Source organism: Ambystoma mexicanum, chromosome 11, assembly GCF_040938575.1.
Source record: "Ambystoma mexicanum isolate Mex_15411 chromosome 11, UKY_AmexF1_1, whole genome shotgun sequence".
Taxonomy (NCBI): Eukaryota; Metazoa; Chordata; class Amphibia; order Caudata; family Ambystomatidae; genus Ambystoma; species Ambystoma mexicanum.
This window is the reverse complement of record NC_090934.1, coordinates 225,005,491-225,033,076: the sequence shown is the minus strand read 5'-3', so window position 1 is coordinate 225,033,076 and position 27,586 is coordinate 225,005,491. Positions and strand designations below refer to the sequence as shown.

The 27,586-nt window shown below is 48.2% G+C and overlaps 1 protein-coding gene across 4 annotated transcripts in view; it reads left to right on the top strand.

Annotated features, from left to right (window-relative positions):
- The window catches only part of CD164L2 (CD164 molecule like 2), a 353,970-nt gene that overhangs the window by 168,953 nt on the left and 157,431 nt on the right, over positions 1-27,586 (top strand). For all 4 annotated transcript variants that reach the window (XM_069622900.1, XM_069622899.1, XM_069622902.1 and 1 more), the window contains exons 3-4: positions 9,919-10,002; positions 10,990-11,037. In XM_069622900.1, the coding sequence (XP_069479001.1) occupies positions 9,919-10,002; positions 10,990-11,037 (132 nt within the window). The remainder of the gene's footprint in view (positions 1-9,918; positions 10,003-10,989; positions 11,038-27,586) is intronic.

The window sequence follows — 27,586 nt, the reverse complement described above, 5'->3', positions numbered from 1 at the left end:
AGGTGTGTGCTCTAGCTGTGGGACAGCACACCCTTGAGTCACGCTCTAGTTTTTATGCTTAGCATATTAGATGTCCAGTAAATAGATCCTTAATGAGTTTTTCGTTTATCATAAGAAGATTCTCGTGTAAATATCATCTATGCTTTAAATATAAATACTGGGCTGTGGGAGGTGGGGTGTTATCCTAAGACACTAGGTGTCGTGTTGCGCGGTGTCCAGCCATTTGGTCGAAAAAAAAGGTCGACAGGACAAATGGGCGACACCATTTGGTCGAATTTTTTTTTAATTTATATATATATTTTTTAGGTTTTCGTTTAGGGAAAAAAGGATTTTTTAGAAAAAAAGGAGGTTGGGGGGGACCCCCCCCCAAAAAAAAAATGTGAAAATACAATAAAAAAAATTGGACCATTTGGCTTTCGACCAAATGGTGTCGACCATTTGTCCTATCAACCTTTTTTTTCCACCAAATGTCTGGTAACCATGTTGCGCAATTGACCTCGTTGTGTGAGGTGAGGCTAGGGTGCGGGCATTATGGGGGATATGACATTTTGGGACAGGAAGTCCCGCAGTGACCAGTAAAGTAGAGTAGATGCCAGACATGTCTGTGTGGGCCGCCTTTATGTGATGTGTGTTCCGTGCTAAGCATAAGCCTTCGGCTGAAAGCTAGGTTGGTATCCCGTCACCCGCTAACATTGGCGACGAGAAGGGCCGCTTCCGGGAAGGCGCAGTGCCACCTCCAGGAGCGAAGCGGTTCGCAGGAGCTGTCAAATAGCCCGGTCCCCGGCGGTGACAGGGCACAGGAGCGCGAGGAACCGCCCACTCAGGGCCCGGAATGGTGAGCAAACGCACCGCTCATGCTAATTCACAGACCAGAGCCTCATGGCGGGAGATGCGCCTCACGAACCAGAGGCTTTTAATGACACACTGCAGGCGCACCAGGAGCCCCATGTGGCCATTTGCCTGTAACATGAGGAAGAGAGAGCATGTCAGGAGCAGGTAGGCACCCTACTTCAGCTAGCAGACCCACAAGACGCACCCCACAGGCCGCGCAGCAGTATCCAGTCAGTTTATGGCCACGATGCACAGCCTCTGATCCTCCAATGCCTTAGAGCCAAGGAAATGGAACCCAGTCACAAGACGAGACCCCTGTTACCTGGGCACACAGGGTCACCCACTTTGCAACATGTCAGAAGAACATGTGTCAGTGACTGTGCCTGTGCAGCCATCAGACAAGTTTCAGTTGGCGCAGGGGTAAGTCACTCCCAGCTGCCTGTTGCTTTTGACCTCACAGACACCAGTAAATTGGGCCCCCAGGGGATTGGCTCGGCCAAGGACTTCAGAATACACATTTGCACCATGGGCCTCATGGATGATGGAAGAAAAATATATATATTGACCCTAGCAGTAGGGGCGTCAGTATGAGGCATTCTATACGAGCTGGTTGATGAAGAGAAAGCTATGTTTGGGGAGATTCAAGACTCTTTGGCAACATACTTCACCCCGAACACCAATGTGGACTATGAGAGGCACATTTTTCATACTACCATGAAGGAGAAAGGAAAAACACTGGACAACTTAGTCATGTCCCTCAAAATACGCAATAAACGTTTTGCATTTCATCACTACTCTAATGAAGAAGCTTTATGCTCTCAGGTGATTGTGGGATGCGAATCTCCAGAATTTCAAAAGAAGCTGCTGCAGAAGCAACGGTGCCTGGATGAGATACTAGCTATGGCACGGACAGACTCTGCCATCTTGCTGCAGGTAGTCAACCTGGGCAGAGTGAAAGCGTCATCAGCAGCCAGGCACCAAGAGTTGATCAAGAAACTGATGGCCCCGCCTTACGACACTAACAAGACTTCCAACAAGACTTGCTTCTGGTGTGGATATGAATTTCCCCACAAAGGCACGTGCTGAGCATTAGGACAAAAATGCGCGACTTTTGGGGGTGAGCATCATTTCAGAGCGATGTGCCGCAATGCTCCCGTTCCCACGCCACAAGGGGCGTCACCAAGAAGCGGGAGAATTTTTCCCAAGTACCGCACTGAAGAGCGCGAATCGAGCCGTGAGCACAGGAAATAGGTGAGAGTGACAAGTAACAGGCCCCGGACAGAAGAGTGTGCTACAGGACACAGCTGAATGGTATGTGGAAGTGCAATCCCACTCCTCGTCCTCACCAGACGTCCAACAGAAAGGGGTTATGTGTGGGCTTTGGGCAACCAGGTTCGAGGTTGCAAAGGAGCACAGCGCTATGCTCGTCCTACAGGTGAACAACACACCTACAGAGTTCCTGATCGACACTGGCGCAACAGTGAACGTGATGAGTGAATTTTAGGCAGAAACCTGTGCAGTTCCCTTAGGGACCACTGCAAAAAGTTTAAGACTACAGGAGTTAGCAGTAAACCCAATTGGTAGCAGCCTGCACCACCCATATTTACCAGGTAGCTGTGGCTGAGCAGTCAGACTTCTCTCAAGAAGAGTTAGGCAGTATATAGTGTATACACATTAGGTACAAAAATACAGTAGTACAAGCAAACACTGACCAGAGCTTTGGTATAAAAATATATAATTATTTCTTTAAAAACACACTTGTAAAAATACACTGGCACTAATATGTCAAGCAAGTTCAAACACAGTCATTAGAAATATATACACCTCCCTGATTAATTATTCGACAAGTCTTAGGAAAAGAACACCACTTATTATCAAATACAGAGGTGAGGGCTTAACCAAGATGGCACTCCAATAATTATTTAAAAAGGGAGGGAAAAGGCAGAATTAGAAAAGCACACAATAACAACACTTTTAAAGGAACCACAGCAAGTCAAGAAAGGCAGAGTCTACTGTAGAGAAAGAAAGTTCATAGGCCAGGCCCACTCTTGGAGAGAGCAAGGCGAAATGTGCCCAAGATCACACAGTTGAAGTACACTTTAAAAGCCTTTGCAGATAGTTCAAAAGGAGTTGGATCAGTTCAGAAAAGTTAGTTAGCAGGTCCCAGGTCACCCCAGGATAGAGAGTCAAGGATTTACGGGACACCTTGAACAGTCTGTTGCAAGGGAGACCAGGCGGGACACAGTACCTGAAATTGTGAGAAAGCTCCAGCGGGGGCAGTTGTTCCTGGCAGCGGGTGCAAGTTGGTGCTTCGTCCAGGGGAAGAGAAGATCTCGATGTGGAGGAAAGCTGGAGGTCGTTGCACTGCCATGGAAGAAACCAGCCGCAGAGTTTCTCGGTTAAAAGGGACTACCCATTTATTTGCGGTAGTGGTGAAGCGTGGCTATCCAGCCGCCGGGGTGCTTGGCACGGGCGATTCGATCCACAAGACGATCCAGGAAGGCGAAAAGAGGGCGAACTGGTTAACCCCACCAGTTCAAAGGAAGAAGACTCTCCAGGATGAAGATCTTCTCTGTCGTCGGGAAGTGGTGAGGCCGTTCAGCAGGGATCCACCGGTGGTGTCGTCGTTGCAGGTCGGCTCAGCTTCTCCCTCTTCGGATTCTTTAGGTCCTGTGTTGCGACTTCTGAAGTTCCAGTCCCCAAAGCCCGGCTTTTATGCAGAAAACCCCCATTCATCAGTCCTAGCTGTCACTCAAACACCACTGGGCCAATCACACAAGAATGCGACTTGAGTTGCCGAGGCAACTCAGTCCAGGGTGCCTATTCCCCCCTCCCACACATCCTGTAGACCCAGACAGAGTGGCACCACTTTTGGAGGCTTCTGTGCAGAAGCCCGCCAAAAAGTGGAACAAAGGGCTAACTTGTTGGAGTTAGAGAGGCGAACACAAACGCCATTTTAAAACTGAGTCCTGGCAAAAAGACCCAACCAGGGAATAAATATTAAATAAATAACCCGGCGGCATCTTTAACATTGCACTAAAAAAGTGGTGCGTTTAAAATGAATGGGAAAATCCCATAGGAAATATTATGGTGGATTATTTCACGTGGTAACCACTGCCACCAGCCAGAAACTCGACGAGGGGGGACTGCACAGTGCCCCCTTGAAAAACAGACCCAGGGGCAATCTAATTACCCCTACCAGTACTCCCACAATATGATGGTTTGTACTGGTTCTGTTCTCAATTTAAGACTAGTAAAGTCAATGGTGACTTTACATGCCCTGGGAGACAGTAGTCAGTCCCAGAGTATGGAGTCTATGTTTGGGGGTCACTATGACACCCCTGTGTTACTGCACTGAGGGTGCTGTGTAACACACATCCCAAAAACACATGAAGCCCTATGGAGTGAAAGACCCCATAGCCCATAAAACACATTACAAATTCAAAGGACATTCTCAAATCATGCCTAAGAGTGGGAGAAAAAGAGTCTCACTCTTAGCAGGAGAAAAAATAAACCCCAAAAATCCAGCAAAGCTGCTGGGGAACTCACTAGGTTTGGGAAATTAGCCTTTACAGAGAATACTCCCTAACAGTGAAGAAGCCTATAACTTGCTGCCGCATCCACCAAAGCTACGTCTGTTCTCGGTGGACATTTATCCACATGGCTCCAACACACCATTACCCAGCAAAGGCATGTTCACGACCATTTGTGCACACACATCACATACCTCCCACATCCAGCTGCATGTACTGTCCACCAAAGCCAACAGTGCCTGCATCCCGAGTTTCCAGACAACGATTGACATGGGTCTCGACCATATCCTATATCATATGATGGCCCACAAATACATGGCTCCCGTACGCGATGTGGTAAAGAGGTTCCGCAACCTCTTCAAAGGCCTGGACAAGCTCAGCAACTGCAAGGTTCACTTGCACAGTGACCCAACCGTCAAACCAGTCGCCCAACACTATTGGGGCATTCTGATCAATATTCAAAAGCAAGGGAAGGCAGAAATCAGATGACTACTGGATTTGAACGTCATCGAGCCAGCAGTTGGGCCCACCCCTTGGGTTTCACTGATTGTGCCAGTACTGAAGAACTTGGAGAATGGGTCCATTTGTCTCTGCGTAGACATGCGCAGATCCAACACAGCCATCCAACGAAAACAACACCAGGCCACAAGAATCACTGATATGGTTAATCTTCTCAACGGGGAGGCAGTCTTCTCCAAGCTAGGGTCCCGCTAAATTACAACACTATAAACAACGATTGAACTTCGGAATATCTTCGGCAGCAGAGATATTCCAGGAGGAAATAGACCAGGTCATTAAACACATCTCCAACTGCCTCAATTATAGTGATGAAATGTTTGTATTTGGCAAGTCAGCGCTAGAGCATGACAACACGCTAAATCGGGTCTTTCTAGCCCTGGAGGACACCCGAGTGGCATTCAACAAGAACTAATGGGAGTTCAGAAAAAAACACTAAAATTCTCCGCCCACATATTCTCGGAGCAAGGCATGTGCCTGGATCTGAACAAGGTTGCCGCTATGAAAGACGCTCCTCATCCAACAAACATATCCGACTTGTGGTCATTTCTCGGGCTCGCCAGCTACTGCTTGCAATACCTAGGGAACTATACGACGATGAGTGTTCCACTCCGAGAACTCACCAGAGACAGACAGGAGTTCCCCTGGATGCTCGAATGTGAAGAAAGCTTTGGGACAATACGGGTGAAAATTGCTTCTGCAACCAACATGGCATACTTCAGCTCGTCCAAGGAAACGGAAATAACGGTGGATGCCAGTCCGGTGGGCCTTGGTGCCATCTTGGTACAATTTGATGAACGGACGCCATACATCAAAAGGGTTGCGTTATAAGCCAGTCACAGTCTGTTGCCTACGGAACAGAAGTACTCACAAGCAGAAAAGGAGAACTTGGCTGTGGTCTGGGCCTGTGACTATTTTCTTCTTTTCCTGTTCGGGAAGGTGTTCACGATTGTCACTGACCACCAGGTGCTCCTCACTATCTATGGAAACCCCAATTCCAGAATACTGCCTCGCATAGCGAAATGGGGCTTCGCCTTCAAGAGTACAAGTTCACAATCTGTCACCGACCAGGGAAAGACAAAAACCCCACAGACTACCTATCCTGCCACCCTACGGGACCCGCCTGGCCTGAACATTCTATTGCGGATGCGTATCTTCATTATGTGATCCACCAGATGAAGCCATTCCCAGTGGCCTGGCAAAATCTTCAGCAAGAATTGACGGCCGACAAGGCATTTGCCATCATTGCACATTGCCTCACCCAAGGCAAGATGAAGGATGCCCGAGACATGGCCCGACACCTTGACGCCACCTCCCAGGGCGATTTCAGGGCATTGACAGGATGAGCTCACAGTCACGGAAGATGCGATTGTGATTAAGTGCTGCACGATCATTCTGCCCAGATCCTTGCACCAGCAAGTCATAGACCTAGGACACAAGAGTCACCGGGGTTGGTCTCAACCAAAAACCTACTCTGACAGAAGATATGGTTCCCAGGTCTGGACAGAATAGTTGAGGACACGCTGAAGAATTGCACCATCTGCTGTGTGGTAACTTGAGATTCCCACATGTCCAGCTCATCCCCTCCACAGCCACCACAGCGATCATACCGGCATTGGACCGCATACTCATGGCCTGTGGCATCACCAAAATCATCAAGTAGGACAATGACCCACCTTTTACCAGCTTGGATTTTGTGAACTTCGCTCAGTACATGGGGTTTAAGCATTAGAAGATCACGCCCCTCTGGCCCCAGGCCAATGGCATGGTTGAGCGCTTCAAGGGGAACCTTAAGAGGGGGCTGCAGTTTGCCATGTATCAGGGAAGACTTTTGAGCATACCATTTGTCAGCTGCTGAGAGACTATCGACACACATTTCACAGCACCACAGGCAAATGCTCAGCGGATCTTAGTTTGGCAGATGGGTGATGACCAGCAACCCGCAAGGATCTGAACAAGAAAGGCTAAGGCCCTCGGACCAGAGCCTGAGGTACAAAGATCCACCGAAGAAGAGGAAAATGAAGAAGGTGGCCGATTCCAGGATGGGTGCAAAGGACAGAACTCTTGTTATAGGAGACAAAGAGGTGGCGCGACAGCCTCAACGCAGGAAGGAGTACTCCAGGTTCGCTCCGAGGCCCTAACAGTCACACAGACGATGGGCATCATGGTCACGTGCAACATCTCCCACTTCAAAGAATGTATGGGGAAGGATGAAGAAGGTGATATCTCCCTGGTCTGCGGAGAACCTGGAAGACCCATGCTTGGGGCATGGAGCGGCGTCCGATGGTAAGTGGGGAAAACCAGAGCCCAGCCCACCAGAACGAGGCCCAGGCCTGCCAAGGCAAGGGCAGCCAGTTCGGACCAGGTTTAAACCTGTAAGACTTATTGAAGAAATGGGTAAAAGTATTTTGTGTTTCAGTTTAAGAAGGGGGGGTGTTGTGTTTTGCAGTTAGCCTCGTTGTGTGAGGCGGGCCAGGATGGGGGCGTTATGGGCGATATGACGTTTTGGCACAGGAAGTCCCACAGTTCCCAGCAAAGTAGAGTTGATGCCAGACGTGGCTGTGTATTCGATGCATGTTCCTCGCTACGCATAAGCCTGCTGCTGAAAGCTAGCGGGTTGTCCTGTCACATGCTAACACTAGGCTTTGTGGTTGGCTGGATGACGTGTGCACCTGTACAGAGACACCAGGCTTTACAGTGAGTCCCAGATACCAGGCTGTGGGCGAGGTGTCTATCCTGTGACAGTGGACCGTGAGATGGAGTGTTTGTGTTCTATCACAGTGCGGTGCCGGGTGAAGCATGTGCATTCTGTGACACTTTAATTGACTGTGGCACGCCTTTACACCCTTGCTTCACTGCATAGCTTGCAGTGACAGTCTCTTGGGTTCTTTCACTTTGGTTGTGATCATGTTTAACGCTGGCACCAGATGCAACTTTTATCAATATAATGAAGGTAGGTTATTGCCCACTTGCTAACCACCAGGCACGAGAACACTACATGTATTACATGAGGGACTGTGCACAGCTACCGGCACTCATGGATTGGTGGGTTGTCCTGCTACCTATAATACTACTACCCGTGATGGACAGTTGTGATTCCCCACTGCACATGTCTTTGGGGCATGTCTGGGTAAAGAAAGAAGAAGGCATGTTTTTGTGTCATCGGCTTCCACACTGGGGTCTCCTATCATCATCTCAGAGACCATCAGAGTTGGCAGTCTTGCGATGTCTAAGCGAGACACCAGCACAGCGTCCATTTTGTTCTCTGATCACCGCTGTAGTAATGGTTAGCCAGCCCCTGGGACACCTAAAATGAGTGACACAGAAGTAGAGCAACCGGATGTCTCGGTTTGACTATCTTGCCTAGGGTTGATGGGAGTTGTAGTCCACACTAGCCTAGGGTTGATGGGAGTTGTAGTCCAAAACATCTGGAGAGCCAGAGGTTGTAGACCCCTGTGAACATGAACTCTGCAGGTAGCAGGGGAGGAATTGGGCTGGAACAAGACAGAGCTGTGCTCCCACAAGAATGCCCAAAGCTCCCCAACTTAAGGAATCTCTCTGCAATGAGTCTCCCAAAGGCTGTCTCTTCATGCGTGAGATTGAGCAGCGCAAGCTACATCTGATAGTCGTCCTTTATTCAACATTCCATACTTAAACAATGAAGCTGTCCAGAGCTGTATATATGTCTCAGGCTTTGCACACATTTTACTGTCAGGGTGACTATTATGACAGAGGTGACTATTCTGACAGAGGAAATGAGCACCATACTAAGTGTGCATTGCATGCCCAGGGGGAATGCATGTTTGAATTACTAGCACAGACATTTTTGATAAATTGGTGGCCATTCTTATGTTCCAAAGATGCACTTTGTTTTTATGTAAAGCAGCCAGCATCCTATATTCAGGTGACAATCCGCCTGCACGCGTGTGTGAATGAGAACGGGGCGGGGGGGGGGGGGGGGTGGGAGAGGGTCCATACCCCAGTAAATTGTGTTCATTTCCAGCACTGGAGGGCAGCACTGAAGGGGTGGTTTCCAGATGGAATACGACTATCAGATTCTTGTGGAGTCCCTCAGGGTTCCTGTCTTTCACCTGTTATTTAACATTTAAATTCAACATCTTGTCACGTTGATCTGAATCCGTGGGCTCATATTTTACAACTTTGCTGATGGGACTCAGATCTTACGCTGTCTGGGTGTGGATCCTCCTGACAAAATTGCATGCTTTTAACATTGTCTGTTCAATATTAATGGTTGGAGTGCTCCCAGCTGTAGATCATTTGGAGCAACGAGCGGCTCTTCTAGCCTTCTGGTCCATCGGTATAGGAACCCCCACCTCCTCCCTAATATTGGTGATGTCTGCAAACAAGCTGGGCTTCTTCCACCTTGTTTTAGACCCATCGCTGGTCCCTCCTGTCATCTGTGTAAATGTCAGTGTAGACTACTGCCACTTGAACAAATTCCCTTTACTTGGAACTTCCGTTGTGTCTTCTGCAGAGACTGAAGAGGAAACTACCTGACTTATTTCCGTGGTCCACATTAGAGGCCCCCCTGCCACACATTTGAGAGTACTTCATTGGCCCTTCTTAAAAGGAGAGTCCATTTAAGGTTGTACATGGCCCATATCCCTTCTTCCATTATGCCCCAACCCATCTTCCGTCACCATCCAATAGCATTCGCTCTGCCCGGGAATTTCTCTTTCCAGAGATCCCAATTAGGTGATCATTCCTTCGTGTGCCCCTGAGTTCCCTTCTCTCATCTGGAGGGTTCCCCCCTTTCCCTTAGCTGTATTTGCAATAGAGTTGTGTTAACTTTTCACCCCATGGCTGAAGCCCCCTTTCATTTATCCAGTCTATATGCCCCCTTTTAGCACGGGTAGTGCCAATGGGCATTTTTGAGTAGTCCTGGTTCTAGAAATGTGCAACAGATAAGGTAGCCATACTCCTTTTTACTTTTCTGTTCCTCAAAGTAGATGGCTGTATCTGTGCCAGGCAAACCCTAGACATCATTAAAGTTTCATAACCTCTCGTTCCCTTTCAGAGAACAGCACCTGTGTCCCGGGCAGTGAGACGGAGACCGCCAGGGAGGGGTGCTTTATCGACAGCGACACTGAGATGTGCAAAGGTAAGGCGAGACTCCCTCAAGGGCGCCTCGGCGTGACTGAACACAGGGAGTGGGCGCTCTCGCCACAGCTGAGAGCCGGCGGCTCTTCCAGTAGTTCCCAGTAGGATCCGCTTTGGTAAATGGGGAAAGAGAAGTCCCAGTGCCACGCTGCCCTCGCCTAGGCCCGCTGCAGGTAGTCCTTTTGAGTATCCTTTCCCTCGCCTACGGTGCCACACAATATCTCACTTCCAAGAGAGAACCAGACATCTCTTTATACTGCTCTAATGCCTTCACAACACAGAAGTCACTGTTTCACACGAGCATCTTGTGACTAAAGTGTGCAAGAAGGCAATACATTGTTAACACACAGTTTACATATCAACACATTAGACACATCACAGACTAGTCAGTATTGGTACGTTAGAAAAACAGGTTTATGTTGTGGAGGTATTAACTGTGGAGTGTACACAGCATGAGGGGCTTTGGGGGGCGAATGGCCCCTTGCCAGTGAGCTGTGACTTCACAGAGAAGGGGGCCATCAGCACTCTCCATGTCACACTTGTGTCTGCCCAGCCCAGTAATAAAAGATAAGACTTGATAGAAACAGACCTGGGGCTTGTGAAGCCCTGCTATGACTTCAGCATCCCATTATGTCAAAGCCCTTGAGAGGTGTCAGCCTGCTTTTACAACAACAACAAAAACACCTTTTGTTAGTATTTCATTAGCTATTAAAGTGATACCGGGGCAGGGGAGGCGGAGGGGAATGTAGGGGGAGGTTGCTAGGATGGCACATGAGGACTGGCTCCGGGGACCTCTTAGCCTCTCCCACTAGTAAGCAGGTCAGGGACTTGGGCAGTAGTGCTAGATGGGGTAAACTCCCAGCCTCTGCAGTCACAGCCTCGCCCACTAGGAGGCACTGTGGTGAAGGGTTTGGTACATCGGGGCAGTGTAGCTTTTAAATGTCCACTTTCTGTGTGTGTGTGTCTCACTCTGTCTCTCTCCTTCCAGAATCCCACAGTCACACAGACATCAAGGAGACGGACGACCACTCTGAAGGTAAGAGCCGCCCGAGGAGCACCCCCAAATGTGCGAGTGTGCGTGGGGTGGGAGGAAGAACTATGTTCAAGGAGCACCATTCTCGCACCTGGTAAAATACACCACCTCTTCCTGGACCCACCAAGGCCATTATCCCTCCTGAAGATTTGACAGCCTTTACAACCCTCCCGTCCGGTTCCACTCCCCATTCTGCATCCCAGTTACAGGGTCTCCCTTAACCATCAAGACTATCTATTCCCTTCGGCCCTGTGCCAGTAATACATGTTATGTTGCAAGGACTGTTCCCCCTGTGACGGTCCAAGGTAAGCCAGCAGCCCCTACTAATGTACAGCACTCTATTGCTTCCTGGAGCAGGTATCCCGCTCAATAAATGACCCAAAATAAAATAAATAAACAAATAAAACATATTGGGTCAGATGGAGCAGTCATACCTGGCGAACGCTGTCAAACATATGGGGGAGGGGGGGTGTTCATTTTGGCCTCCGGCTGTGTGCACTGCGTGGGAGGAGTTTGCAGTACCAGGGCAAGGTAGGATGAGGTTTGAGACAGCTCTCAACCTGCCAAACAGCATGCTAAGGAAGGGGAGATGAGGGACGGCGGTGCACGTATCCCAGGCTGCCCTTTCCCTGACCAAAGGCTCTTGCCTCATATTGCCCTTAGCACTCGGCTTACGGAAACGAGTTGCGTCTCCAGACGGCCCTTCATCTGCCAATAAGCAGATCCTTCTTGCTCATGGATGCAATGCATTCATCTGAGAAAGACAGAGACAGAGACACAGGGCTTGACAGTAGCAAAGAAGGAAAGGTCGACGAGAACTGTCTTTAGAGGCCCTGGTAGGAACGCGGGAAGACGGCCAGGTTACTTTTCCTGGCTAGGATTCTTTCATGCGTTGCCATGACTCCTAAGGCTTTTTTATGCCTGTCATGTCTTTTTCATGCCTTGCTATGCCATGTTATGATCTGCTATTTTTGTCCACAAGATTTTTTGTGCCACACAACAACCCGCCCATCTCGGTCTCTGACTGCTCCCCTGACTAACATGCTCAAGTTCTACCATCCAACACACAACACACATGCCAGCTAATCCACCCACACATGGCAACTGAACACAATTTTTAACCGACATCCAATAGAACAGTGCATCTCCACAATCAACTTTCATACCACAACACTAGCCAATGCTTCGGGCTATACGGTGGGGAAGGGTCATTATTCCAAGCGATAATGACCCGTCCATCGGTCTATAAGGCCATATTAACATGACATGACAATTTTAAGGTCATTGAACAGTGGCTGGCTGGGACTGTCTAGACCTACCACATAGAGATGCCTTATTAAGCATGTGTTCTTTTGCTCTTCGTGAAAAGCTACTTCACGTCTTTGGCGTTGACCGTTATAGAGAAGCAGCATTTGCCATTCTCTGCATGTTTTTTGTTGACTGCACATGCATCTTTAATTACTTGTCCTATGAATGACTACGTTCACTTCAGTAGAAAACAGATGTGCTTGTTGTATGGGTAAACACTATGACCCCACTTTAGCCACTCTAGGTGAGGGAATTGTCATATCACGTTGATTAAAGGGCAATGAGCCGCACTTAGCACAGCTGTGAAAAATGCAGGGGAGAAAAATCACAAAGATCCTATCACTGCCCGTCTCAATAGGTCGCTGCAGAAATGTGGACACACAGTTCCCAGCACTGAAACAATATAGGTTTTCACAATAGAACCTACACCATTCCAAGACACGTGACACGTGCACTACATTTCCCAAAACACATCACAAACACATCACTGATACACCAACACAACCATTCACACTTCTTAAACACCACTCTGCCAAACACTGCAGGCAGCATTACGAACCTCGGTTTCAAAGAGAAGGAATAGCATCTTAAGCACACACACCTCACAAAGCCCTACCTTTTCAGATCTTCAGATATCAACATTGCAACAAAGCAACCTTGCCCTGTCCCCCCTGGTTCTACGCTAGTCCCCTACCCCACCACGTGCTCTTGCAGATCCTGAAGCCCCAAGAGACCATGAAAAGGAGATTCCATGTGTTAATATCCCCGCAAAAATGTCGCCATACAAGAATGGTGCCGTTTTCTGCAGCAATATTACCACATGGACCCTTGTAGGGGACACCCCTGCAATCCCCATATTTTTTTAAAGGGAGGGAGGGACACCCCAGCAACCCCAGCAACCCCCGCTACCATTTACCCCATAAATTATCCCCATAAATAATGTCGCCTATGCCATTTCCCGGCGACTATATGTATGCCGACATTATTTATGGGGATAACATTACCTGATACCGAAAATGGCAGAGGTTGTGAGATTCAAGACCTAATAACAGAGCATGACAGGGCATAGCCCGGGAGGATAGCTCAGCGGCAACGTGTTCGCCTTGGAAGCAAGACGACACAAAACAACACAGGTCCGCGCTTAGAAACCTCGGTGTATTTAAGTGCGTTATAAATACGCAACTAAGACAACAACAAAAAATTACGCAACTAAAAAACAAACAATTCCTGTAATAGCACCTCGATGCCCGCGGGCTGTGTTAGCGCTTTAAAAATGCAAATAAATAAATAGCCCAGAGTTTCACTCATTCTCCGTGGAACTAGTGCACCCACCTGGTCCAAGCAACTCCTGGGACTGGCAGCAGAATTGGAGGAAATGAAAGTTGGTTCTGTTGCAGTCAGTTCTTTATACGAGAATTTCCGGTATACGGATTGGCTAGTGAGAATATATATCCTCATGTCAAATCATGTGACATGAAATGAGACAAGGCCCATGCTACAATAATACGATTCTAGGTCACAGCCTCGGCCCCACCAGCAGAGGAGCAGCACAAAGGGACACAATTTAAAAAATATTACATCTGATGTAAAGGAGGTGTTTTAGAATTCTGTCAATTTAATCACATCTAGGCACTACCAATGTTTGTAAAGAAGGAACACTGAAATTAAATTATTTGTCCAATATCACACACTTTTGTTAAACAGCACAGCCGGGATTTTAACACACTCTGCAATTTAGGTACTTGACCACATACCACGTACACAAATCCCTTAGTAAAGCAGCCTGACAGCTAGAAATCCTCGTAGAAACATGTTAAGCCAAACGAGTATCATTGTAGCTTTATTTTCCAAACCCAGAATGGAAGTTTACAAATCCCGGAATGCAAAGTAATGTAAACCTGACAAATACCATTTGTTTTACATCACTATACTTTCACCGCATAAAGACACGCAATAAAAGAAATGATGTAATAAGGTCACATTCATATAGTAATTATTTGGCACAAGTTTCAGCTTGTTGGTTGACATGATCTTAACTAAATTTGAACATCCACATAAAAGCAACCACATTTTTTTGTCTCAAACGGGCAGCCATCCTGGATATAAACTTAGCTTTAAAAAGGAGTTCATTTTGTGGCTCACTTCAATTGTCTTACAAGAAGGCACAAGCTTGGTAGGTAAAAGAAGCTACTGAAGCGTTTTGTGGACGTTCAGTTGTACATGTCCCTTTAAAGCACTAAACAATCAAACATTATTGTATTAGAAAGGGTACTGCTAACAGATATATGTTCTAAAAACTGAATTGCCTAGCACTGCTTGAAGTGTTGGCCACGCAGTGTGTTCAAGGCACTGCCATTAGCATCCTGTCTTCCCCCCCAAAAAACTCTGGAGGCTAGTGAGGTCCTGTGAGCAACAGCATGAGGGGTCATTTTGCTGAAAAAAGGGAAAAGGCAGATGAAGAAAGGGGTAGTGTGGAGATGGGATGAGAAAAAGAAGGGGGCATTCCATGCAGGACATTATGGAATAAAGTGTTTAAAGTATTGAATTCTCAGGTCGAGGTCTTTCTGGTGCCAGTGGTTGCAGAGCTCCCAAGTTTCCTCTTTCCATGCATGAGAAGGCCATACAGTCATGTATTTTCCCCCTTGGAAATATGGGACTTGTATTTTTTTTCCCAGGTTAAATTTAAGAAAACTACTCATATGTCCAAGAAAGAAACAGGACTGGATGACTTTCTCATTCATGGCAGTAGCCTACAATGATCTTTGGCATTATAAGTAAGGCTTCCAATTTTCAGTTTTGACTGATTTTTATACATAAATACAGATCGAAATCAATCTGCTTTCTGTCTGTATTTATAAAAATTGAAAAAAACGCAAAAACAGGTCTTTCCGTCTGGTACTCTCTGACATCACTCATGCATCGCAGCCAATCGCATGGCAGATTGGCAGCATGGAGAGTGTAAAAGTTGTGTAGAATTAGCATGAAAGTTCTTCAAATTGCTGACAGCATACAACTTAAGGAAGCAGCAGTCACTGGAGCAACCGTTTTTTGTTTTAGAAAAATGGAGCTAGCATTTCTTTCCTATATGGCTGCATGTGTGCTTTACTAAATGCATGTTTTTATCAGAATGAATGCAGAAAAATACTGTTGCAAGTTATATTTTTATATGACAAAAAATAAATGACATAAGTCCAGAAAAAAAGGCACAGAAATAAATATGGATAAATACATACGGAAATGGCAGAAAACTAAATACCATAAAAAGTGGGATCCTTAATTATAAGATATATCAAGGGGTTGAGCACTTTCCGCAGAGATAAGTGTGTCACATACAGGCATAGTAATGTGCTTCAGCCCCAGACAGCGGGAGCCCCTAGCAGTACTAGACAGTGTGAGGAGCTGGCAGTGTTAAGCAGTGGGAGGAGCAAGCACTGGTAATGGGTGCAAAGAGCCTTCACTAGTGGACAGTGTGTAAATCCTGAGCCCGTAGACAGCGTGAGGAGCTGGTGGTGGCGGGACAGTGTGAGGAGCAAGCACTGGTAGGTGGTGTAAGGAGCCTCTGCTAGTGGACAGTGTGTGGATCCAGGACCCGTAGACAGTCTGAGGAGCTGGTGGTGGCGGGTCAGTGTGAGGAGCAAGCACTGCTAGGTGGTGTAAGGAGCCTCCAGTAGTGGACAGCATGTGGATCCTGAACCCGTAGACAGTGTGAGGAGCTGGTGGTGGCGGGACAGTGGGAGAAGCAGGCACTGGTAGGTGGTGTAAGGAGCCTCCAGTAGTGGACAGCATGTGGATCCTGAACCCGTAGACAGTGTGCGGAGCTGGTGGAGGTGGGTCAGTGTGAGGAGCAAGCACTGGTAGATGGTGTAAGGAGCCTTCACTAGTGGACAGCGTGTGGATCCAGGACCCGTAGACAGTGTGCGGAGCTGGTGGAGGTGGGTCAGTGTGAGGAGCAAGCACTGGTAGATGGTGTAAGGAGCCTTCACTAGTGGACAGTGTGTGGATCCAGGACCCGTAGACAGTGTGAGGAGCTGGTGGTGGCGGGTCAGTGTGAGGAGCAAGCACTGGTAGATGGTGTAAGGAGCCTTCACTAGTGGACAGCGTGTGGATCCAGGACCAATAGACAGTGTGAGGAGCTGGCAGTGTTGGGCAGTGAGAGGAGCAAGCACTGGTAAGTGGTGTAAGGAGCCTCCACTAGTGGACAGCGTGTGGATCCTGAACCCGTAGACAGTGTGAGGAGCTGGTGGTGGCGGATCAGTGTGAGGAGCAAGCACTGGTAGGTGGTGTAAGGAGCCGCTGCTAGTGGACAGTGTGTGGATCCATCCAGGACCCGTAGACAGTGTGCGGAGCTGGTGTTGGCGGGTCAGTGTGAGGAGCAAGCACTGGTAGGTGGTGTAAGGAGCCTCTGCTAGTGGACAGTGTGTGGATCCAGGACCCATAGACAGTGTGAGGAGCTGGTGGTGGCGGATCAGTGTGAGGAGCAAGCACTGGTAGGTGGTGTAAGGAGCCTCTGCTAGTGGACAGTGTGTGGAACCAGGACCCATAGACAGTGTGAGGAGCTGGTGGTGGCGGATCAGTGTGAGGAGCAAGCACTGGTAGGTGGTGTAAGGAGCTTCCACAAGTGGGCAGTGTGTGGATCCAGGACCCGTAGACAGTGTGAGGAGCTGGTGGTGGCGGATCAGTGTGAGGAGCAAGCACTGGTAGGTGGTGTAAGGAGCTTCCACAAGGGGACATTGTGTGGATCCAGGACCCATAGACAGTGTGAGGAGCTGGTGGTGGCGGATCAGTGTGAGGAGCAAGCACTGGTAGGTGGTTTAAGGAGCTTCCACAAGTGGGTAGTGTGTGGATCCAGGACCCGTAGACAGTGTGAGGAGCTGGTGGGGCGGATCAGTGTGAGGAGCAAGCACTGGTAGGTGGTGTAAGGAGCTTCCACAAGTGGGCAGTGTGTGGATCCAGGACCCGTAGACAGTGTGAGGAGCTGGTGGTGGCGGGACAGGGTGAAGAGCTGACACTGGATAACACAATTCATCGGAGACCACATTTAAATAAATAGCGAATCCGTTACAAACAGTTAAACTGGTCAAAGTGCATAGCCATAACAAAAGAATGTACGTTTTGTTGCAGTTTTAAGTTGTAAGAATTGTAAACTTAGAGACAATGTATCACCTGTCAGCAACACAAGCAGCACACTGTGCCATCACTAGTAATGTTCTGCCGTGTGCAGTAATATTACGAGAAGCATACCGGCCGAGCACAAGGACGAGGAAAGGGGTTCATGCGTAGCTGAGCTCCACGCTCTCTGGCTCGGCTTTGACTCTCTCACACAGGACTTCCCTGGGTCTGCAGCAGCCCTTCTCTTCCCCACTTCCCTCTTCATAGTCCCCTTCAGCTCTTGGGCTCTTTCACACCTGTAACTTTCAGAGGTTCCGGCACCAGGACTTGAGTCAGGAGCCTTGCCTGTGCTGGGAATAATGAACCATGCAATGTATATACCTCCTACTTCACTTTCCCCTTTTTAGTTATGGCACTTTAGCACCACGTATAAGCCTGAACTATTCCATTAAAGTACAGATAGGGAGACATGGAATATGAGGAGGGACACAAAGCTTGCAGGTGTTGTTTAGTTACTTGCCCACCCATTGACTGCCCAAGGCCATGCTAACCCATTTCCTGGCCCCCCTTGCTCAACGCACCTCCTCGGGGAGCTTTGAGCTAGCTTTATCAAGCCTTAGCATCCAACTTTGCTCTCAACGTGCCTGCCAGTGTTTTTTCAAAGCAGTTATCTCAGAGTAAATGACTTAATTGGAGATGTAAGTGTGCTACTGGTGTAATAAAAATGTCTTAACTAGGTCTGCCTACAGACACTATATTTATACACACTATGCGTGTCCTTCACTGAAGTCCTGTTAAAAACAGGCATTGTGTATAAGTACCAGGCATTTGGCAGCCTTTCCCCTGCCTACACAAATGTCCAAACGGTTGGCATTGCCAAAGCTTGTTTATTAATGGCACCAAATGAACCCGAAGGCGGGGATGATGCCCCGCCCCTCCCCACCACATTGGGAGAAAGGGCCCCTTAAGCCATTTCAGCCCTTGTTCTACACTCCCTCCTCCCCCCACACCCCCCCGCCCTCAGCCCTCCTGGCGTTCCCATTGCCTGTCAACCCCCTGGCTGATCATACAAAGCTCATCTCTCATCCTGGGGGGTGGCACCGCTTGTGCAGGCGAACCAGGCCATGCCAGGGTGCAGGGAAGTGCACCAAGCCTGTGTTGTTGTCATCTTTAACCGTTTGAGTGAATGAAGCACGATCCCACTGGCAGCTTGCACATGGGGGCAGCACCCACTGAGAGCATAGCTCTCAACTCACACGCTTTTGGCGGGTGTCACCCGCCTTGTAAACAGCTGCCTCACCCGCCAAGCCTCCTGCACGCCCATTCGTTTCAATGGGCCTCTCACCCGCCAAAAATAAAATCGGGTGTTTTCACCCGCCATTGCCACATAAATGGTTGAGAGCTATGACTGAGAGGGTTGGTTTTTGCATGGGTACCCTCGCGGCAAAGAGCGACGTTCTATATTTAATTAGAGCCGTTCTTTCGGCGCCGGCAGATCAGGTGCTTTCACTAATTAAGTCCAGTAAGTAACCCGAGGAGGGAGCCGTCTGCATTATTGAAAAGTCTTGCTCCGCGTGCACAGCGTCCAGAGACTGCATCAACCAATCAGGGTTGGAGCCTGCGCCCGGCGCGGGCTGCTGGGCCTGGCCAATCACTGCAGCGCTGCTTCTCCCTGACGCAGCACCACGCTCCACAGGCAGGAGTCCCGATGCTTTGTGGGAAACCTTGAAACAGGGACCTGTTGTGACCTTTACGTATCTGTATGCTGCAGCGCGACCCTTGGCATGAAATTAGACGGTCGCCTAGAAATTCTAGGCATAAATACACTGGCCATCTTTATCAGGTTGGTGGCAATGGTGGAACGGCAGCGTTTGCAAATACAGTCTGTTTTATACTAGCTGGATGATTAGGGGGTAGACAGTATTTACTGCACGTAAAGTTCCCATGACCAGTGGCGACGCTGGGGGGGTGTGGGGGTAAGGAGTGCCCCCCTCTGAAATCCTGTGCCCTCCCTTATGCCCCCCTACCTAAGGCGAGCAGTGACCATGTTCTCTGTTTGTGGTGTTATTTGTGACAATCACTGAGGCAAATGTCTGCATATGACACGGCAATACTCCTTTTGTCTCAAAGCAAGTAGTGATCGAGCAGCTTGAAGCCCATCCCATCAAAATGTAGCCATGAAACTGCCAATGATGGGCCATTAGTCAGTGAATGCTGTGCCCCTCCTAAATTTGATTCCTGGCGACGCCACTGCCTATGACTAAATCATGTAGTAAACACCACCTGGTTATGGGGTCAAATATCACACGAATAAAGCCCCCAACGTTTGAACTCCACCAAACTAATCCCTTCACTTTAGGAACAGAAGATCTATAGGTCACCTTCTCATCGCCTGTATTGCGTAATGCCAGTAGGGCTAAATACTGACCCTTCTGTCCATCGTTTAGAATTGTGCAGTATTTCCACCAACCTCTCCCGTACCCAATCCATTGCCATCCTCAAAATTAGGGTGGACACTGATCAAAATAAAAACAAATGCAAAACAACTCTCGGCAGATGGAGATAGATGGTACTGCCTTGGATTGCGTCATCAACTACATGGACGATGCGCCATGAGGGTCAAAGTGGAGCACTTCAACTCACTACGTTTCCGCTTGAAGTGCAGAATGACCCAAGTCTCCATCCTGGGTCGCGGCTATTTAATGTTTATTTTAAGCCCACAGCGAGCATCATTAAACTTTTCTCAAGAAATTGTTCCAACTACACGCCAGCGTCAAACGGGCACGACTGAACCTGGATCCTGATAGCGATGACGCTCATATCACCGAACTTCTCCCGAAAATCCAGGATTAGACCATTGATAATAACCTCTACCTTAACACCTCTAAATTAGAGATGATCCTTTTTGGGATCTCTTCGCCTAGAACGTTTTTATTAAAATTGTCTCTTATGGGGACAGAGTGTATCTGGTCAGATCAGGTGAAGGACCTAGGCGCCATTTTGAATACCAAACTCACTACAATTCTAAATAAAATGGTTGCCGATAAGTCACCTGCAGATCCACATCCTATTTGGAAATTACACAAAAAATTCAGGTCACCAGACCTCTCGTCCCCAAACATGTAGAAAATGGCAATAGCCTCTACCGAGGGTGACATTAACAATCCACTCAGCCAACTGAATCTGGGTCGCACACCCGTACAAGATCCCAGCGGGTCTGAGAGACCTAAATTGGCTCTACATTATGAAAAACACCATGCACAACTCACTTTCCATATCTCTAAATTTGGGTCTTAAGTTAAAAAATCGATTTAAAAAAGACCAATTAATAAAGGCAGCTCTGTGATCACATAGAAACACTGCTCTGTGACCGCACAGAGCGGGCTTTCTAAATCGGACTGTCACGCCCAAGGCGCACTCAAGTGTGCGCAGCTGACAGGCACGCAAGGACCCGGAAGCGCTGTTGGGGGAGAACAGATATTTGTGTGTTGTGTATTTGTGTGTGTTGCGTGTTCATGTGCGTTTTGGTTTACGGGGGAGTCTTGGCAACGGGGGCTAAGGGAGTGGGGCTCGAGGGGTTGTTTTTTTGCTTTTTGTAGGTCGCCTAAATCAGCCAAAAAAATTATCTTTTTGTCAGGCGACCTACCTTTTTTTTACAAAAATAGAAAAAAAGGACTAACCTTTCTCACACGCTCCCTGACTATTTACTAATCACTCTGCAGCACTCACCAGTAACTACTAGCACTCGCACCCTATGGCTGCACTTAACCATTACATGTTAATTTACAATTCACCTACCTCGGCCGTGCAACAGGTTATCTGACCTGCACCTATGCCTACCTCTTAATGGTGGATTGTAATGGCTATACCCTAAAAGACACAAGACTCCAGTAACTCATGAGACTGTAGCAAAAGCAGCGTCAAAAATCCACAACCATTTTGCCACCATACCAAAAAGGTAGCAGGCACCCCTCTCTAGGAAGAACATGGCATGATAACCTGTTCTGTGGTCTTTTCCCACTATGAGAGTCGCAATCCATCGCTTTTTGTTCACTGTACTTTTCACAAAGCAGGAATATCCACTTGCATCTCAGTCTTTGTCCCGCCCACCATGTTGATGGGTTTATTACAATCAGGCAGAATGCCAAGAATTGCCACCTGTGCTAAAGGTAATTACCACATACTTTGGCAAATCCCCCAAACTCACACTGAGGTCCACGAAAGGAAGACACAGGGGAACATTTTCTGGCACACTGGAGCAATCGTTGTGTTGCCTCTGTCGGCCTCTTGTAAGCATCGTTTAGAAGTGGGGTACACTGCCAAGGTGGAAGAAGGTTCATTGATGTCTATCTGTAGAAATGCACGAATTCATTCGAATGTACTTTGTCCTGGAGCCAGGCCATTGCCACTCACAAGCATTCCAGAAGCTGGTACCCAGGGTCGAGAAAGGAGGTTGCTTGAGTTTTTAAAAAACAAATCAGGCAGGAAGATGTCCGAGGAGCTACCGCGTGTTAAAACGTAAGCGACGGTGCCCCAGAGAGTCCCTCTCAAGTGGTCAAATTAAAACCTTTGCAAGATTATAGATCGCCAACACAAATGTGCGAGGAGATTTCAGTGACTTTGTCTGTTGGCGGAACTAATGGACATGGCAAATAGAAGCATTGATCATTGATCTGGTGTAAGCAGACATGGACAACACACCCTTATGAGTGCCCCTGGAATGTATGGCAAAGTTGTCTCTTTGCTGTATGTTCTGTTCTTTTTTTAGGTTTTACATAGCACACTGCTGTTGGGTTCATCATTGGTTAATAAGAGCAGGCGGATGGGCGGGGGGAGGGGCGGATGCTTTGCTGCTGTGATAATGGGTGCAGATTGGAAGGACCCCGCCTCTGTGTGCTGGCAGGGCGCTTGTGGCATGAGCATCCGGAAGGGAGCGCCAGGTGGCGGCATCCTGCTGCTAACGAGTTCTCCCCTGTGAGTGAGCTTTTCAACAGTGCTGTACATGACAAGCTGGTGGCAGGTTGTAGGTTTGGGTGTGACGGGGAGCCGGCGCCACCAGTGGTTTAGCAGTGGCTAGTCAGTGCGTGGTGTGTAAAGTGTAAGGTAGACTCGTGAGAAAGATGCGGGAACCACATGTGACATGGCATAGCGAGGCATAACAGGGCATTACATACACAGCAACGCACTCATAGGCATAGCACAGCATGAAGGCCTAACAACAAAAATAACGTGGTCTACCAACTTTTCATACGTCCCAGGAACTCGAAGGCCAGTGTGGAGTGATTGTCCCTGGCCCTGGAGGGCACCAAGCCAAGGAGCACGCGACGGGCATTCGGGGGCCTCGTGACACAACAGACGCCGATTTACCCATGAAGCCGGGCAATTTGTCGCCGCTTTTGGCGGACAGGCCGGGTTCTCGCCGAGACAAACCAAAAGACCCAGGTGCCACCCCTCGTCTTCCCGCTGGTAAGGAGGTGGTAGTCGTAAACGACACGAGGCGTGCAACAGGTCCACAAGCTAAAAAATAAAACGAAGTAAAAGTTATTTCTGTCCAAACCAAGTTATTAAAATATCACATTTTTAAATCTAATTGCCGTTAAAAGATTAGACGGAAATAAACACGATCAAAAGGAAACACGCGTAAAATAACCTCAACTGCCCCAGTGACGTCGACAGTCACAGTTAACATGGTTGCTCTGGGGGCGTCATGTTATTCACGGAAACATGTTAAAATAGGGGCACCAATTACGGTCTCTGGCATGGAGCAAACATCTCACCAGCAGGGCAGGCCCAAAGGCTGTGCTCACACAAGGCTCCAGGAATCATAAAAGCATTGCAGAGGCTTCAGAAACCACTTCCTTTTGTGAGGAAACGGATCACAGCAGCCCCAATCCATGCCAATGCCCAGTGAACGCTCTCCTCCACTGGGCAGGTGGGTGGGAATTGCTGCTCCACTAGGCAGGCAGGTGGGCAATGGTCCTTCACTGGGCAGACCGATGGGCAATGGTCCTCCACTGGGCAGGCGGATGGGCAATGGTCCTTCACTGGGCAGGGGGATGGGCAGTGGTCCTTCACTGGGCAGGCCGATGGGCAATGGTCCTCCACTGGCCAGGCGGATGGGCAATGGTTCTCCACTGGGTAGGCGGATGGGCAATGGTCCTTCACTGGGCAGGAGGATGGGCAATGGTCCTTCACTGGGCAGGCGGATGGGCAATGGTCCTCCACTGGACAGGCCGATGGGCAATGGTCCTCCACTGGGCAGGCCGGTGGGCAATGGTCCTTCACTGTTTCACTTGGACTGTTTGGTGGGGGGGCACCATTGTGGTCACCACCTGGCACTTGTAAGTGGGTAAAGAGATATGACATGGTTTACAGCTTCCCCTTCAGCTCCCCCTTAGGCACTGACTAGGCACCGATTCCAACCTTTGTAAACTGTCTCGTGGCAAGGAAGAGGCAGTCTTTTTCAGAGCCAGCCATCTTCCTGAGCTGATTTTTCAAAAACTCTTGGCTGCAGCGGTTTGGTCTAACATGGCGACATGTGCTTTATGGTTGTCAAAAAGCTTCATTAAATGCAGGTGGTCGCGTCTCACCGGGCTTTTGGTTTTGCCAAGAAAAAAGCCCTTTAAGCAAGTAGGTAAAGTTGAGTAACCCGGAAGGAGACTGCGCCCAATGTTCAAAAAAGTGATTTATTATTTTACAAGGTGCCCTTTTGTGATGACACGTCTTTCGGTCTCCCTTGGGCCCTTTTTCAAATCAGTTACTCAACTTTACCTATCTTCCTGAGCTGGGCAGTTGTAGGCTGGCCGTCCATGAGAATCCAGTTCATATGGCAAAGGCGCCCTGCAGTGCTTAGCTCTGACTTCAAGCCCCAATAATGACTGCAGTCCCTTGCCATCCAGTTTGCTATGGTGCATGGGACAGCTTCTGCAAAGCGCAGAACTCCAATCAGCCCCCAGCATTTACTGTTTGGTTCCATCCTGGTTCCTTCTCCATAGAATGGAGCTGGTCTGTTCCACCGACAAGATGCTCTACGACACCCAGCAGATTGCATTTGGTAGACTAGCAAGTTCGGATGTCCATGCTACCCAGGAAGTCTACAAGGGTAGTTGCCTTTTCTGACCCACAATAGATCGGAGGGCACAGCGACATCAAAGATTTATTTTAAAATTTGTTTATTGGCATTTGTAATCATAAACAGTTTACATTATTACTGGTCAGGTCCTTTGCTCAGGATATCTGACTTATTTCCTGTAATTATGCCTTGTCTTTAAACTAAAATAACAGTGCTTATACAACAAATTAACATTAACCGTCTCCTTACAAGTGGCAGGTGATGATTAGCAGGTTTCCGGGTAGGGCGGGTGTTCTGTCCTCAGGGGAGTGGGAGGAATCATTCCTGTTTTAGTTCGGGGTTGCGGGGGTCTCTTATCTAATGTTCTGTACTCCTGTGTGGATCGATAGGATAATCGGGTGTGCTGTTCAAGGGGATCTGTCGTCGGAGGATCGGAACAATTTAGACATGGTGTCTTTCCATGCCTCTAGTGCCATGCTCGAGTCTTCTGTGGATCTAGTTACGCTGTCCTCCCAGGCTCTGGTTTCTGCGTTTGCCCACCTTTCCAATTCTTTACGCCATACTTTATAGTTCGGGCCTGCAGGCTTTTTCCAAGCCATGGCTATAGTCCTCTTGGCCGTTATGCACAGCAAGTCCATTAGTTTTACAGCATATTTGTGTTTGGCCAGCCTGCGGTAACTACCTAGGAGGCATTCAGCTGGAGTCCATTTGTACCTCATAACTTCCACTTCTTCGCAGGTTTGTTTTACTTGCAACCAGAGGGTCTGTGCTTTAGTGCAGTTCCATAGCATGTGGATCAAGTCTGCCCCATCCACCTCACACCAAGTGCATTGTGCCTGAGTAGTTTTGTTGAACTTTGCTATTTTACTTGGGGTTAGGTAGGTGCGGTATAATACATTAATCTGTATTAAACGGAATCTCTGGTTTCTAGAGACTTCTTTTGGGAACGTCAGTACTCTTAGCCATTCATTATCAGACATTTCTTATCCCACGTCCGTTTCCCAGCAGGTCCTTAGTACAGCACTAGGGGGGTTGGGGGTGTCCCTTAGGAGACTATATATTTGAGATATCACCTTCCCCCCTTCGTTCAGGTTATACATCAGTGTCAAGAAGGGGTCAGTCTCAGGCTCTTCTGGCCAGGTGGCCCATCTCGTGCAGGCTATGCTGCGGATCTTTTGGTACCATAGAAATTGTCCGGCGTGAATGTCTTCTTCCGCCTGCAGCTCAGCGAATTCTCTGAATATACCATCAGAGTATAAGTCACCCCAAGTGTATATCCCTTTCTTTCCCCATATCCTGATGTTGTGTAGGTTGGTGTCTGATTTACCGAGCCCCGAAATAATTGGCACTTCCTGGAAGTATGGCTGTTTCAGGCGCAGGAGCATTGTGGTTCTGTGCCATATTTTCTTGCCCAGGGTTGCCAAAAATGGTGGTCTGTGCATCAGTTTCTGAGGGGCCCAGATTAATTCTTTCAGTCGAATTGGGGTAACCATGGCCTGTAGCAGGGGGTCTCCGAGGTGGCCTCATCTGCTAGCTACTTGGACACATGGCTTAGTTGGGCTGCCAGATAGTACTTTTCTAAGCTTGGTAGTTGGATCCCGCATTGATTGTATGGTAAGACTAGGGTGGACAGGGCCACACGGTGTCTGCCGTTTCCCCATATGAATTCTTTGATTATTGTATCGAGGAGTTGGAAAAAGGGTTTTGTGATGTAGAAGTGCACATTTTGGAATCCATACAGAAAGCGGGGAAGAATAATCATCTTGGCTATTGAAGCCCTTCCTAGCATGGACAGTGGAAGCTTTGCTCAGAATCTTATGGATTTGCGTAGTGTGGATACTGCGGCCTTCGTATTATGTTCATGCATCAACTCCAGGGTGTGCATTACTTGGATCCCGAGGTAACGGAAGGAGGACGTCTGCCACTTGACGTCCATCAGGGGGAGTTCTTTAGTGCCTCTGTTTTTTAGTCCTGCCAGAGGGAACAAGCAGGATTTAGTTTTGCTAAATTTAATGCCAGAGACCTTGGAGTAGTTGTCGAGGACTTCCAGTATTGTCGGCACATTGAGATGGGGGTTGTTAACATATTTAGAACGTCATCTGCATATAGTGAAATGATATGATCAATTCCTGCTAATCTGATCCCTGCATCAAAAAACTGCTGCCTAAAATAAATTGCTATGGGTTCCAATCCCAAAACATAGAGCATAGGAGAGAGTAGACAGCCCTGCCTAATACCTCCCTGAATGTCCCATACCTCTGACACATACTTCCCAGACTTCAGTCTGGCCCTCGGTTTATTGTAGAGAATCTTGACCCATCTGATGAAGCCCTGGCCGACTCCAAATCCCTCCAACACCGCTATCAGCCATTCCCAGTATATGGAGTCAAAAGCTTTAATGGCGTCTAAGGATAGTAGTGCAAGCCGTTCGTCGCATGTGTCGGTTTGGGCTATAATATGTTGAAGCCTGCGCAAATTTAGGGACGTGTTGCGGCCGGGTATAAACCCATTCTGGTCCGCATGTACTACATCTCCTATCACTCTGGATAGTCGTTTTGCTAGAATTGTCGTCAGTATTTTAACGTCGTAGTTAAGCATGGCTAGTGGGCGATAGGAGTCGCATTTGTTGGGAGGTTTATCGGGTTTTAGCATTGGGATCACTAGGGTTTCTCTCATGCTGTCTGGTAGGATACCTCTTTCATATGTCTCTGAGAAAACTTGGTGCAGTAAGGGCGTCAGGGAGGATTCGAATACTTTGTAGAACTCGGGGGGGGAGCCCGTCACTTCCCGGAGTTTTACACGTGCACAGGGATCGGATAACTTCTGTTATATCTTCCGGTGTGATGTCTGAGTCCAACATGTCAGACTGTGCTGGCGATAGTTTGGGTAGACCTATTTCCTCTAGGGTGTCTGTGATTTGTTCAAGTGGGATTTTGTCTGTATGAGAGTAAAGTTGTGCATAGTAGTGTTTAAACGTGTCGTTGATGCTCTGTTGGGTTCTGTGCTCTGTACCTTGTTCATCCTGTAATATTGTGGTTATGTGTTTAGGGTGCTCTCTTTTAC